Source organism: Rhamphochromis longiceps, linkage group LG23 (genome assembly GCF_057381845.1).
Source record: "Rhamphochromis longiceps isolate RC_006_pf linkage group LG23, R_longiceps_female_GT1.1, whole genome shotgun sequence".
Lineage (NCBI taxonomy): Eukaryota > Metazoa > Chordata > Actinopteri > Cichliformes > Cichlidae > Rhamphochromis > Rhamphochromis longiceps.
In genome coordinates, this window is record NC_140578.1 from 7,879,926 (window position 1) to 7,893,778 (window position 13,853).

A 13,853-nucleotide genomic window follows, 5' to 3' on the forward strand; every position below is an offset into this window, starting at 1 on the left:
TTGGATGCTTGTCATGAGCTACACCTTTGCAATCAGTCCCGAACCTTGCCGGGGCGGCTTTTTTCTTTCTTCTTCTTTCCCCGCGCATGTGAATTAGTTAATCTTCAAATTAATTATTTACAGTGCAGGGAAATTAGCTTTAAGCCTGCCCTCTCTGGGTGGATCAGGTAATAAAAAACCCCAGCCCTAGGCCAAAGAGGGAAAGGGGCGTTGTGGAAAATAATGGTGTGTACTCGTGGGGTCTGGTACCGTCTTGTTCCCTGCACGTTTCTTTTTCTTTTAAAAAAAACAAAACCAAGACACCCATTTCACAGTGAGATTTCCCCCTCTCTAACCCTCAACTCTTGAGTATTTCATCTTTGTTTTTCTGCAGCCTAACCAGCCAGAGCGCTGCTGCTGATTGCACGCGTGCGTGCGTGTGTACGCGTGCGTGGGAAAGTGAAGAGAGGGGCACTGATACAGGCAGATGTTCACCGTATCTTGCCAACAAAAATGCATGAGCTATACAAACTCAACAGCGCGACAGAATGCACAAATATTTACTCCCCTTTTCTCAAACAGCAACAGCTTACATATGTCAAAGTCACAGCAATGCCTCGATTTCAATATCATACACGCGCGCAAAAGCACTGACACATGCACCAGCAGCACACATGCTCAGGGTAGCAGGGACTTTGCTGCTGTGTTAATTACTCCTAATGGCTCTATTAGGCTCACTGTGATGATTAATCCAGTGGAATCCCTGCCTCTTCATTCAGCCACCTGCCGGGCGGCTGCACCACCTCATCCCGCCTTTCCTGCACTGATTGACAGGTGGAGAACCTGGTGGTCTGCCTGCATGCACTAGGTCACTGGAAAGAGCCTTTCTAACAGCTGGATTGACTTAAATTATCAGGTCTCAATTCTTGGTTCGCATAGCTCTTATTAATATGGTGCAAAATGTACTAAAAGTGTCAAAAACGAGTCCTCTTGTTCCAGGTAGGATCCTATAAGTGTCATCATGTTATCTGATTATTAATTGTCCATGCAAAAAGGTATGAGCGTCATTTACGTGTTGTGTCTGGTTAGGGTGATGATACTTAAATTATTTATTTAGGAAAATGTAGCTTCATCACAGGTCATTCATATAAGAGTTGAGATGCAGTAAAGTTAAAAGTGCTGTATTTTTGCTGAAATTTGATAGATTAGAAGTGTAATGGGACATTAAATCCAAATATTCGAGTAAAGTATGTACATAATCTGACCAAATGTACATAACTGCAATGGAACCTGTTCCCCTTAAGACTTATGAGCACCTAAAAATAGAAATAGGAAAGAATTGTTTGCATCACTGTCCATTGTGACTGTATCAACTCCACTGCCCAATCCCAACAACCCAGCCTCTGTATCGATTTCCTCATAAACTTGTCAGTTGGAAGCTCTGGAGCTAGAGTAATTGAGATGCTGAATCATGTAATTTCTGCTAGCGACTGTATGTGTCTGCGATAGTGTGTCAGTGCTATGTGTTCCCAAACTGTGAGTAAGATGCTTCTTTTGGCGCATCACGGACGTTATGTGCTGTATATACAAGTCAGGGGTCACAACACCGACAGTGACACTGTTTGACAGGAACAGTTCTCAGTGAATCATAGACACTGATGCTCAAATGTGTTATATTGCTCCTGTGAGTAAGAAAATAACACTGAAGCATATTGTGACTACCTCAAAGGAAATACCTCGGAGGCAAAACATTGTTATGTATCACAGTCATTCAGTAATTAATCCACGAAATCGTGTAACTTCCCACTGAGTGCCTTTGTGCTTTGGAGCACAACCTAAAACCCTGTCAATCATTCTGCTTCAGTGTTACGTGCAGATTATATGATTTTGCATATAAGAGGTTTGTTTCTCACGTATAATCATGATCCTGTCATCGCGGTTATTTTTATCATCTAAAATGCCACGACAGGTCAGCGTACATTGCAAGTCTGACACATCCCTCAGCTAATGTTGAGCTGGGATATTTGTACAGTAATCTGAAGTTAAAGGATCCTTCCTTATTGTTTGCATGTTGTTTTTTTGTGTTCCATTTAATTTGAATTTCTGCCACACTACTCCTTATTACTTTTGGTTTCTGAATGTGATTTTTCTACTGTATCCCTTTAGGCAATGTTAACTTTGCAAAAATCAATGTTTAGAGACAAGAGGTCCTGCAAATAATCCTGCACAGTGAACATTATGTCTCATTTTATGTCCTTCAAAATGATATTATTGTTGTAGGATTTTGCTTTGCCTGTATTTTAGTATTACTGTACAATATTAACAGACAAAAAAAATAAATGTAGAGAATATTTTTGAGGTCTCTGCAAATTTGGAAGAGTGAAAAAGGATTCACAAATCTAAGACACAACAGCTTGCAAACTGTTCTTTTTATATGAAAAACTATCAAATTTGCACAAATGGTTGTTTGCTCCTTTCGGAGACTGAAACAGAGAGAGAGATTATGTTGTAACATATGTTAATGTTGTCATCCACAGAAAGCATCAGGAAGATTATCGATAAATCATCTATAAAGTTTGTTCGTGGCATCAAGCTTGACACTAAAAATGGCAAAACAGAGGACAAAATTCTGGTAAGTTGCTGCTTTCTGTTTCCTCACTGCCGACTTGGCTGGTTTAATGGGTTCTGTCTTAGCACTGGTCTACTGATGTAGAAGAAAAAGAATGCCATAAGCCTGCTACATAAGCAGCCTGAGACATGCATCATGTATGTACTGTCTTTGATGTTTACTTCCCCTGCAGTGTTAATGGATCTCTGTCACAATGTTGATTTCTGTGACAGCAGAAGCAAGAGATCCTCATTATTTAACAGCGACAGTAAACATCTTGCTTCTTTGGTCACTTGCTAACTGCATTACGGCTGCTCCCCCTTTTCTGTGACTGCTGTTGGCGGCTTGGCAGGATGAATATTGGATAGACAGGATCTGCGAGAGTGGCTATGGATCCCTCTGTGCCTGTGGAGGCAGTGGGGGGCCGAACAGCTCACAGCCTTTGATTCTGGGGTGCTTTCATCAGAGAATATAGGACAGAGATATGAAATTTGTATTTGACTGTGCAAAACTCAGCCAGCTATCTGAATAGAATCTGGGGCAATCAGCTTGTACACAGCAGACAGGAAATCAGACTGGACCCTGTATGAATGCCAGTGTTAGCAAATGTGTAACACTTCCACTGTGTTTGCAGAAAAGAACACAACTCATGCATGGGTAACACACACTGCAGAACAGGTATAATTGATTGAGTGCACCATTAAGTGCAGCAAGGCAACCGTACATCTTTATAAGCATAATATAAAACAAATCCTTGTCTAACTAGTGTAGTTTTTATACTGTTTCGACACACTGGTTATTTCTGCCGCCCCTTCTACAATTCCCCCAGTGAGTGAATGAGCTTTTAAAAAAGGTCCATTTTTGCCTCGGCAGTGCAGAATTCCACTCATTGGATGCTGTAATGATTCATCGTGTGGTGAGGATGGGCAGTTAGGAGAGTTTCTGCATGTACAGCCTTTGATATTCAGACACTTTGATATGTCTATCTGCCAGAAACATCTTTCCAATAATCTCTTTCCAATCCATGTCTCATTTACCGCTTCCTCTTAAAAGCTGAACTGGAACGCGAGGGCTCTCTCTCCTGCTGGGTGCACATAGAAAACGGAAAAATAGATTGGAGGTTGATCAAATGCACCCGGGTTAGCATTTGGCAGGAGAGAGGAGAGTTTAATTGTGTTAAGTTTTTGTTTTCCTGTTTCACTGGAAGTTCAGGGTCGGAAGTAAGCAGTTGAAAGCTTGCTTGAGGTTGTGATTGGTGGTTTTGCTTTGTCACTATGGTTTACATGAATTTATCTGCAGAGGCCTCACCCAAACTGTCAAACAAAACAGAATTTGAATATCTGTTATCTAGCTGCATAATTAACCCACAATATGTGTGCTGTGTGTCTGGTCTCCCTTTGAAGTGGAATACTCGATAAGTGTCTCTCTCTCCTGCTGCATCAGCATGATTTACTTCTGTTTACTTGCATGCACTCTCTTAACTACCACCCGTAACCCAGACTCATCACCGTAATGCGATACAATCTGGTCCTTCTAATCAACTCCTTCAGACAGTCTTTGAAGTGAAGCGCAGATCTTCACCTCTCTCTTACACTCTCTCCATCTCACATGCACATTTTGAATTTTGAATGATTTCTTTTTCGACACCTCACTTGCTGTGTGGGTGTAAGAGGCTGTCAATGTGTGCTTCAGACAGGCCTGTGTCAAGCTCCCTTCTCCAAAAAATAACAGTAGAATGAGAGAGCTGTAATTTAATTACTTATTTCATTGGGGAGAGACACATGGGCATGGGGTGGGCGGAGGGGGGAGACTTTGTCCTCGGGGAGTGTTTTAGCAGGCCCATCAGAGAGAATGGAGTAAATGATTGGAAGCGACGGAGCAGAAGAGGAGAAGAAAAAGAGCAGAGGGCAGTACTTAGGGGCTGGTGGAGAGCTGCAAAATGCCAAAGAATCACTATTCTTTGTTTGCCTTGATGGATCGAGACACTGACTTTTTTCTTCTTCTTTTTATAGAGTGTGTGTTTGCAAGAAAAACAAAAAGAAAGAAACTGTTTCTCAAGAAGAAGAATCAGGGGCAGAATCAGATTTACTCAAAAGCTGCATGACACAAATGTCTCCAAGCCAAAAATAAGTGGGTGCACGCACACAAATGGTGCGTGTGCTCCTTCAGATGGAGATGCACAAACAGGCTCTGAGTTTGCTTTCAAATTTCCAGTCACGTCCAAACTCCCATCAAGTTTGCATTGAACTAAAAATGATCCAACACGCCTCTGACCGCAGATACCAAATTAGCAAAGATGGCAAAGCAAAAAAGCTAATTTGATGTCCTGACCCACCATGACCCGCATTTCTGTGTTTAGAACAGATCCTATGATGCGAACGGTAGAGAAGACATCTATTAGCCCTGAAATTTGGCGGTTCTCATATTAAAGACCTGGAGCGATGCTAAATGACCAGAAGAGATTGCTCGCTGGGCCCAGAGGCGCACTGCGTGTCTCGAACTAAATGTATGAGCCACTGTCATGTTTACCCACAGCAGAAGTAATAGAATGATAATGAAATTACGTTTTATGTTTGTGTCATTGTGATTAAAACATTGCAGCATGTCACCATTTCTCAGACTTGAAGATGTTAATCTGTTAATGCTTGACGTTATCGCTGACACAGATAGCAATTTGCTGGATCAGTAGATGAATAGACCCTCTCATCATTACCATGGAAACTCCTGGGACTGTTTTCTCCCTGGGGAGTATGACTGTGCAGTGAACTTTTCAAGAGTCTTCATTCAATTTGCTTTATTTCCTTTTTTTTTCCCAGGTGCTCACAACATGGCGTCTCTATTTCCTGGCGCCAAAGATTCCCACAAAGGTACTTTCTGCCACCCTCTCAAGTTAATGTGCAGTGTGAGGCTTTTAGATTCGTGCCAGCTGAAATGTCAACTATGTCTCTGACAACAGGTAGAAACCACATTCAACTTCTTGGAGATTCGAGCTTTGAATTCTCAACCTGAACATCAGGTGAATTTTTACATTAACTCTGTATGCACTCCTCTCCACTGCAACAACAAAGTTGTCTGTGCAGTTATATAATGGTGTAGTTACATCACTATGGCCTTCAAGGCAGGATAAAAGCATTTTAGACATTTATTAAAACAGCCACTGTGACAGTAAGAGCTCTCTTATTAACTTATTCTCTTCTACTGTTGATGTAATGCCAACAAGGAAAAACTTACTGCAAGAATTTTTAATTATTTTTCCCAGTTTTTATTTAAGCCTTTGCTTGTGAGATTAAAAGGCTTTTTTTCTCCTACAGGAAATTAATAACCTGTAACCAGAAAATTATTGTCAGGTCTGCTTTTTTTCTTCTAAGTTCTTCCACTACCTTGCTTTGCAGGCAGGTCCCTGGACCTAGATTTTAGCTCCACTCAGGAGACATTGAAGGATATAAAAGCATTTTTGTTACACAGCAAGGACTGCAGACTGTTTCACAGTGTGGAAAGTGTGTTGTTATTTCTAGGGATAAGGTATTAAAGCTTGCAGTATTGGAGATCCTGGATGGCCCCCCGGTTTATTTTATGTCAGGCCTCAGAGAAAAGTGTCTCCCCTCTTTCAACTCTCACAAGGACCAGTGCCACAACAGATTCAATTCATAGATATCAATCTAGGGACTCTAATAGCCATGGTCAGAATGACACCTGGTTAGGAGCAAGGAAGGAGGTGGAGTGAAGTCATCAGGAACTAATGTAAACAACTCTTTGCTAGGCTCAGGTTCAATCAGCTGCTAACTAACATAGAACTGAGTCAACAACAGTCAACAACAGGGAGAGAAAAAATACACTGATGCTCAGTTTGAATAATCAAGCATAACTTTAGTTTAGGCAAGTAAGCTTAGCTGTAATCTCAGCAGATCAGCTGATCTCATTGCCAGCTCATATCAACGGAGATGAGATCGGCTGAGATGATACCCCTCTATGTATCCAATTAGCTACCCAAGCTTCTTTGGCTGGCCCACAGTTGTTGCTCTGCAAGCTGCTTTATAGCCCAGCTCCATGTTTTTTTTTTTTTGGACTAATTTAACGAATATCAAACCCGCTCTGTTCTGTGGTGGAGTCTTGCTACTGGTCTCTTTGTCTTATCTATGTATGCGAATGGAAGGTCTGGTAGCTCTATGGCACCAAACATAAATGACTGCAGATGGAAATAGTCTTCTTTTGACTGTATTGTAGTGGCCTTAACTAAAATGCAAATTGCCACCCAGTTAATATCAGTTTTTTACACTGAATTCTTGACAATGGGACCAGAATCATGTCCGTACGTTGTCCAAATTCGTGCCACATGCAGCACACAACAGAAGATTTTCCAATTCAGGCCTATTTTCACTACTACAGGTATTTTCTGTAGTAAGGTTGCAATGACTTCTACTTACTGTTCTCACATTGGTTCAATTTTTACATTATGCAGACTATATACTTGGTAGCTGGCAGGGCAAAATCCAGTCTGACTGATTCAGACATTTGCTTTCTCACATGTGTAGAAAAGTTTAGAGATGCAGTGGGTGTGTGAAAACAGCTGTGGAGAAAAACAAGGAAGATCTTTCAATCTAGACCTCAGGGGCTCTTAAAGGTTCAGCTCATAGAAATCTCCGGGTCAGTGGCTGTTGTGGAAAAGAGCTACAGCATAACAGAGATTAAGGTCCAGTATAAGTTATCAAGGTAAACCTGGCTATGTGCTTATGTAAGGGATAAATCTTTCCTATCATAGTCAAGTACCTGATATAGCTCTGATATACTTGCATTTATACTTGCAGTTGTTTGCTCTTTCACTTTAGTGTTTATTATAACAGACAGATAATCTACGAAGTTGTGTCATCATTCCATTTAACTAGTCCAGTGGTTTCATATATAATTCATATAGTTTAATTGCAAGTAATTAAAAAATAGATACATTAATTTGTTTAATAAATGAAATTTAAGATTCAACTGCCACGATATTTTTCAGTCTTTTACGGATATTTTTCTTATGCGCAGGTTGTTATCGACACTGACAAGTCCAGTTACTCCCTGAGGTTTGAGTCACGGGAACACCTCAATCATGTGGTCAGCCATATAAATTTCGCTCTGTCTCGAATATTCAACAACTCCATTTTTGCGTAAGTGTCGGTGCCTCTCAAGATAAAATGAGAATAAATAGTCACGTCTGTGCAGTGGTGAAAAATTGGAAAGTTTAAAGAAGGATGACCTTTATTTGCGCAATTATCAAAAGATAAATGATTCCTTACAGTATCTGTGTTTCTTTTATGTTTGCAGCCCTTCCATCTGTCATTCAGACAGTGACCTTTCGGAGGGCAGCAGGAAGTATTCACCCAGCTCCGAGACTTCAGTGGAGACACAGAGGGCCTGCGGTAAAAGAGACGTTATCATCAAACATGGGAATTTGCACGCATGCATACACAGGCAGTCACACACAGATATGAGCATGTGTACACCACTTGGCAGACTCAAGAGGAAGTTGGCACACGTACTTTACAAATGCTCTCCCAGATGTTCTTTTTAGTGCTGTCACACATATAAAAGATTGATAATTTGGACAAATGTTTCTGTGTGCATTTTCCTCCCTTTTTTGCCATTTACTGCTGAAGGAAGCAGCTGTTCTCATCAACTCTTTTTTTCCCCCTCTTCTGTTTGTTCCTCCCCCTTTCCTTTCTCAGGAGGCTTCTCAGAGACTTACGCTGCTCTGTGCGACTATAATGGCATCAGCTGCAAGGAGGAAGTGCAGTGGGTAAGAGCTGTGGGGCTGTGCCTGTGTTACTGTGAGTGTGTTTGAATGTTACATATATATGACTGTGCACAATATGAGGGGGGTGTCATGCACTCATTGATAATGTTTCTCCTAGGATGTGGACACCATCTATCACTCTCAGGACAACAGGGAGTTTAACTTGCTGGACTTCAGCCACCTGGAGAGCAGGTCAGGAACGAATGGCGGTTGGGCAATATTGCAGCCAAATTACAGTTCCTCATTTATCCAGTTTTTCCCTTTTACAGAGATTTGGCTGTCATTGTTGCATCAATGGCTTACAACACCTGGTTCACTAAACTGTACTGCAAAGACCTGCGCATTGTAAGTATAAACTTGTGTGCTACACCTTACAGTATTCCTGAAGGGTCACCGACCAAGGTTTTAAATATGTCTTTCATGCATCAGGGCTCAGAGGTCACTGAGCAGGTCCTGCACACAGTCAGCAAATCCTCCAGCCTTGAAGAGATCACTCTGGAGAATGCTGGGTTAAAATCGTGAGTAGCAGTCTTCATTTACTTTTTGTGCTTTGACTATTATAGAAACTCTGATTCCTGAAATGGGCATTAATTTTATCCTGCCTTGATTTTTTTTTTAATGCAAATGACAACATTTACCAAACGGTTTTAAGTGTATTTTGTGAACCTTAGTGGTGTTTGTCTTTTAATGATTGACCCATGCTAAGAACTTGGTCAGAATACCTGAGAATGCTGCTTCTATGAGTCAATTGTTGGCCTTATTTTGATTAACTTGTATGTCCTTGAACAAGGCTAAATCTCTGTACTACTGAATTATATATTATATATGTATTGTATGCGTAAGTGCTTGTCTGTGAATGTAGTGTAAGTTCATAGAGTTTTAGTTCATAGTGACACCACAGTGTTTGTCAGTTGTTTCAATCGCTTCATTGAATGACATCAAATATCTTTGTGTTTTATGCTGTTAAGCTGTGTTCATGCTTTGGTGAAGAAGTGTCTCGCTACAAATACAATGAGGGCCAAAAGTTGTTGGATTTTATAGAATTTTTGCCTCTAAATTTCAGACTTTTAGTTTTGATTTAAGTGGTTTTATAAACCTTTTCTTTAACAGTTTAGGAATTGTGTTTTTATACAGAATCTCCCATTTTCAGAGGCTCAAAAATAATTTGACCATTGGCTGACAAGCAGTTTCCTAAGCAGGTGAGGTATGTTCCCTCATTACTGTATGACAAATTAGCCAGGTAAAAGAAGATGCAAGGATGAGGAGTTGGACTTGTTTTGGTAGCTGTTCACTGGAATTCTTTATGTGAGTTTGGCGCAGATGCCAATGCAAATAAGGAAGACGATCACATATAGAAAAAACTTTGAATGGTCAAATGAACAATATACTGGATCTTTTAAACGAATGAGCATCAAAAAGCCGACAAGACTATAGAAGACAACTAAAACAGATGATTTTAGAAGCGCCTTGACTACATTCTTGAGACATCATCATGAATAGAAACACAGAGGAGTCACAACAAGGTGCAAACCACTGGTTACATTCAAGAACAACAAGGTCAGATTAGATTTTGTGAGAAAACTTCTCGTCCTGCACAGTTCTGGAAAAATACTAGTTGGTTTATTGAAAACAAGATGAACTTGTACCAGAATGATGGAAAGACAAAGTATGGAAAAAGACAGAAACTGCTCATGATCTGAAGCATACCACATCATCTGTCAAACATGGTGGACGCAATGTTTTGGCGTGGTCATGTATAGATGCCAGTGGATCCGGGTCACAAGTGTTTATTGATAGTGTGACTGCTGATAAAAGTAGCAGGATGAATTCTGAAGGACCAAGTCAGTCACTTCATCTTAACCTAATGGACCATTCCTTTAAAGTAACGGAAGACAAACCTGAATGCAGAGAGAACCACAAACAATCAATGACTGAAATCTGGTTGCAGTAAAGGCCTGGCTGAGAATCTAAAGGGAAGAAAGGCAGCATTTGGTGATATCCACGGGTTCTAGACTTCAGACAGTCACTGGCTGTGAATTTCTATCCAAGTATTAAAAATAATCCTTGTATTTAAAATTGTTAGCTTTTCCAATTAATTTTGAGCCTCTGAAAATGAGCTACTATGTATAAAAATGGATGTATTTCCTAAATAATGCAGTACTGAGTTTTAAAAACGTCTTTAATTAAAGCTGAAAGTTTGCAATTTAATCACATTTTGAATGTTTGACTTAAAATTCATTCATTACAAAAAAAAAAATTATATATATATATATATATATATATATATATATATATATATATATATATATATATATATATATATATATATATATATTCCCGTGGTAATCGGAGCACTAGGTGCGGTGACTCCCAAGCTAGGCGAGTGGCTCCAGCAGATCCCGGGAACAACATCGGAGATCTCTGTCCAGAAGAGCGCAGTCCTGGGAACAGCTAAGATACTGCGCAGGACCCTCAAGCTCCCAGGCCTCTGGTAGAGGACCCGAGCTTGAAGGATAAACCGCCCGCAGGGGCGTGCTGGGTGTTTTTTTTTTTTTTTATATATATATATAACTGCAAAATATGAGCTGGCCTGAAGCTCTGCAGCGATTTATTTAAGAATCAGCTATGGTATGCTTTTATGTTTCCTCTCAAACACAGAAGCTCAGAGAACATGTCAACAAGTAACTAGAGCAAAGATGTCAAACTCATTTTACACTGTGGGACACATACCAGCCCACTTTGATCTTAGGTGGGTTGGATCAGTGAAACTCCTGCTTCCATCAGTGCAAAGTTTGACTACACATTTAACAGATGGCACTTCTTTTTCTACATGATAGAGAAATATTGATCTAATAAATGAAATAAATTTGCCAGGAATGACAGTTTGAGCTTAAATTGTAAGAAATAAATATGTAAAATTACAGACAAAGTTCTGGTAGCTTAAATCCCAGACGGTCCTGTAATGAAACAACAGAAACATTTTGTTAATTCACATAAAATGTCCTTTTAAAAAAATGCGAGCATATTGTAAAAAATGACATTTCCATAGTAGATGAGTTTTCTCTCATGTCATTGTTTATCTTTTCTATCTTTATCTATAACTTATTTACTCTAGTGTAGTAAGAATGGTTGTAAGGGACATCTTTGTCAGTAGCCAAAGCTGCAAAACCTTTGAAAATACAGCTAAAAGTTCAAAATTAATGCCCTCCTTCACATTTTTCAAAACTATCCAGTGGGCCAGATAGGAGTCTTTGCCAGGCCGGTTCCAGCCCATGGGCCCTATGTTTGACACCCCTGAACTGCAGCAAAACTATGAAAACTGTGTTTCTGGCCACACGTGGCTGTTGTAACTATGTCACTTGTAGTGGCAATGCAGCAAAAGTCACACAAAAAGCACATCAGTACATCATGATGGGCACTCAACATTTATAAACCAAGAGATTTATAATGAACCTGATACTTCAACTGCAGTTGCAGCTCTCTGTAGGTAACTGCACACCCACTTTTGCAGTGACTTCCCACAGAAGATGTCAGTAGCTCTTTCAGAGAACCCTGCATCTGTCATCCATTCCCTCAACTTGGCGCACAACTCACTGGATAACCAAGGTATCGTAAATTATCTCCCTTTTTTGTTTTTCTAATTTAATCTTTGGGTCTGGAGAAAAACTCAAGCTTGTGTTTGATGTGATGAAGAAAGACAGTTCTATTTTCACTGGCTCTCATTGTTCTATATCTAAATATTACCCGAAAGGGTCTGTTGAGTCCAATAGTAAAAGAAAATAGTGGCTCATTTTGGCTTATCTGGTCCCTGATCCGTTAACTCAGAAGCAGGTACATCTGTTACAGTGAAAATTACTTTCAAGTGACAAGAAATTCTGCGACTCACTTTTTATATCTGCTGTGTTCATGCTGCAGGTGTGTCCAACTTAATCCAGCAAGTGTGTCGCCTCAGCAAGGGGCTTCGTCTCCTCAACCTCTCCAAGACCTCACTCACCTCCAAAGGTTAGGAGTTGCCCCACCTTGTTTTTTTCCTTATTTACCCCTGTCTGTGAGTTAAATAAAAGTATGGCACAGGAGTTACTCACCAAAATCAGGAGGAGAACAAGTTGGATCCCCTGCAGCTTTCAGAGCTCGGGTTAGATCATACTGTGGTTGAGGGGATATAATGTTTTCAGAGCTTTGTTTTATGCTTTCGCCCCGCTATGACTCCATATTTACTTACAATGTCATGTGCTGCCCTGCAGGCAGCATGCCTTCTGCTACTGTCTCATCGTACAGGGTACCCAGCGGAGAATTTAAATATTACATTGAATTGCGCTACTTCCCATAACATCCACTGATACCTGCTGCTCCAAGATGTCTATGAATAATTTAAAGACACAAAATGTTTTGAGAGCATTCTCTTTCTCCTTTTTAATATTGTACAGCTACCAGCTCTCATCTTTCTCATTTTTCATTTCATCTCTCTGCGCTCTACTCCCCTTTCTCTCAGGAGTGGTTTCTCTCTCTCAGGCTTTGTGCTCCAGCGATGAGTACTCTAACTCCCTGCTGCACCTGGACCTGAGCAAGAACCCCGGGGTCCTCTCGGGGGAGGATGCATCGGTCAGAAAGCACAAGCCATCTGGAAACACAAATACACGCTGCCCCATTTAATCTCCACTTTTTCAGCCTAATACGATGTTTCTCCTCTTCTCGACCTATTCGCAGAACCTTTATCTCTTCTTGTCTCAACCCAACTGCCTGGTCCACTTGGATCTGTCGGGCACAGACTGCTGTGTTGACTCAGTGAGTATTTAATGGGTGGGTGTGATCAAATGTGTGTCTTTGGGATGCACTTTGATATCGCCTAAAGAGCAGTAAGGGCTTATTGGTAACTAAGATTACATTTTTTGGATAGCACTTGCCAACGTTTGTCTGCTGCTAAATGTTCAAAGAGTGCGTGACGACAAGCTAGAAGTCAGTGAAGTTGTTTTTTTTATAATTGAGATTTCTTCAACAAAACAAAAATAAACACAAAAAAGCAACATTGCCATCACTATCTGCGCATCCCTAATGCATGTGCAATTTTTAAAAAAAATGCATTTCTCTCTGCGTGCAATTCTCAGCCCAAATTAACCGTTTCCACCCTGTGTGTCATGCAGCTATTTGGGGCTCTTCTGAGGGGGTGTTGCGCTGATCTCTCCTTTCTGAATCTTTCCAAAAATTCCTTCTCCCACAGGTTAGTCATATCTTTAAGATTACCGAAACAATAAACGCAGCTCCAAACCCAAATCTGGGAAGACATCATCCCTATTTCACCTTAAAGGCATCATCTTTCCGCTCATGTCATTCCGTCTCCATCTTTTTTTCTTTTTCTTTTTTTGTCAGTTGTTATCTTCATTTCTTGCTTAATGGGAAATCAGAAATGTGCTTTGTGGGAATCTCTGGAACATTGTGTTTCCTCTCTGTGGGTGTGTCTACTGCCGTTTAAAAGCAGAACTTTCGGCACAGTCT

General features: G+C 40.5%; 1 protein-coding gene across 1 annotated transcript in view; it reads left to right on the forward strand.

The window, feature by feature from the left end:
* Positions 1-13,853, forward strand: part of LOC146641209 (capping protein, Arp2/3 and myosin-I linker protein 3-like) — a 35,680-nt gene that overhangs the window by 436 nt on the left and 21,391 nt on the right. The window contains exons 2-15 of the mRNA XM_085398794.1: positions 2,517-2,611; positions 5,404-5,454; positions 5,544-5,603; positions 7,613-7,734; positions 7,892-7,986; positions 8,293-8,363; positions 8,479-8,552; positions 8,630-8,705; positions 8,790-8,878; positions 11,872-11,966; positions 12,276-12,362; positions 12,853-12,962; positions 13,068-13,145; positions 13,502-13,578. Of these exons, the coding sequence (XP_085254920.1) occupies positions 2,517-2,611; positions 5,404-5,454; positions 5,544-5,603; positions 7,613-7,734; positions 7,892-7,986; positions 8,293-8,363; positions 8,479-8,552; positions 8,630-8,705; positions 8,790-8,878; positions 11,872-11,966; positions 12,276-12,362; positions 12,853-12,962; positions 13,068-13,145; positions 13,502-13,578 (1,180 nt within the window). The remainder of the gene's footprint in view (positions 1-2,516; positions 2,612-5,403; positions 5,455-5,543; positions 5,604-7,612; positions 7,735-7,891; positions 7,987-8,292; positions 8,364-8,478; positions 8,553-8,629; positions 8,706-8,789; positions 8,879-11,871; positions 11,967-12,275; positions 12,363-12,852; positions 12,963-13,067; positions 13,146-13,501; positions 13,579-13,853) is intronic.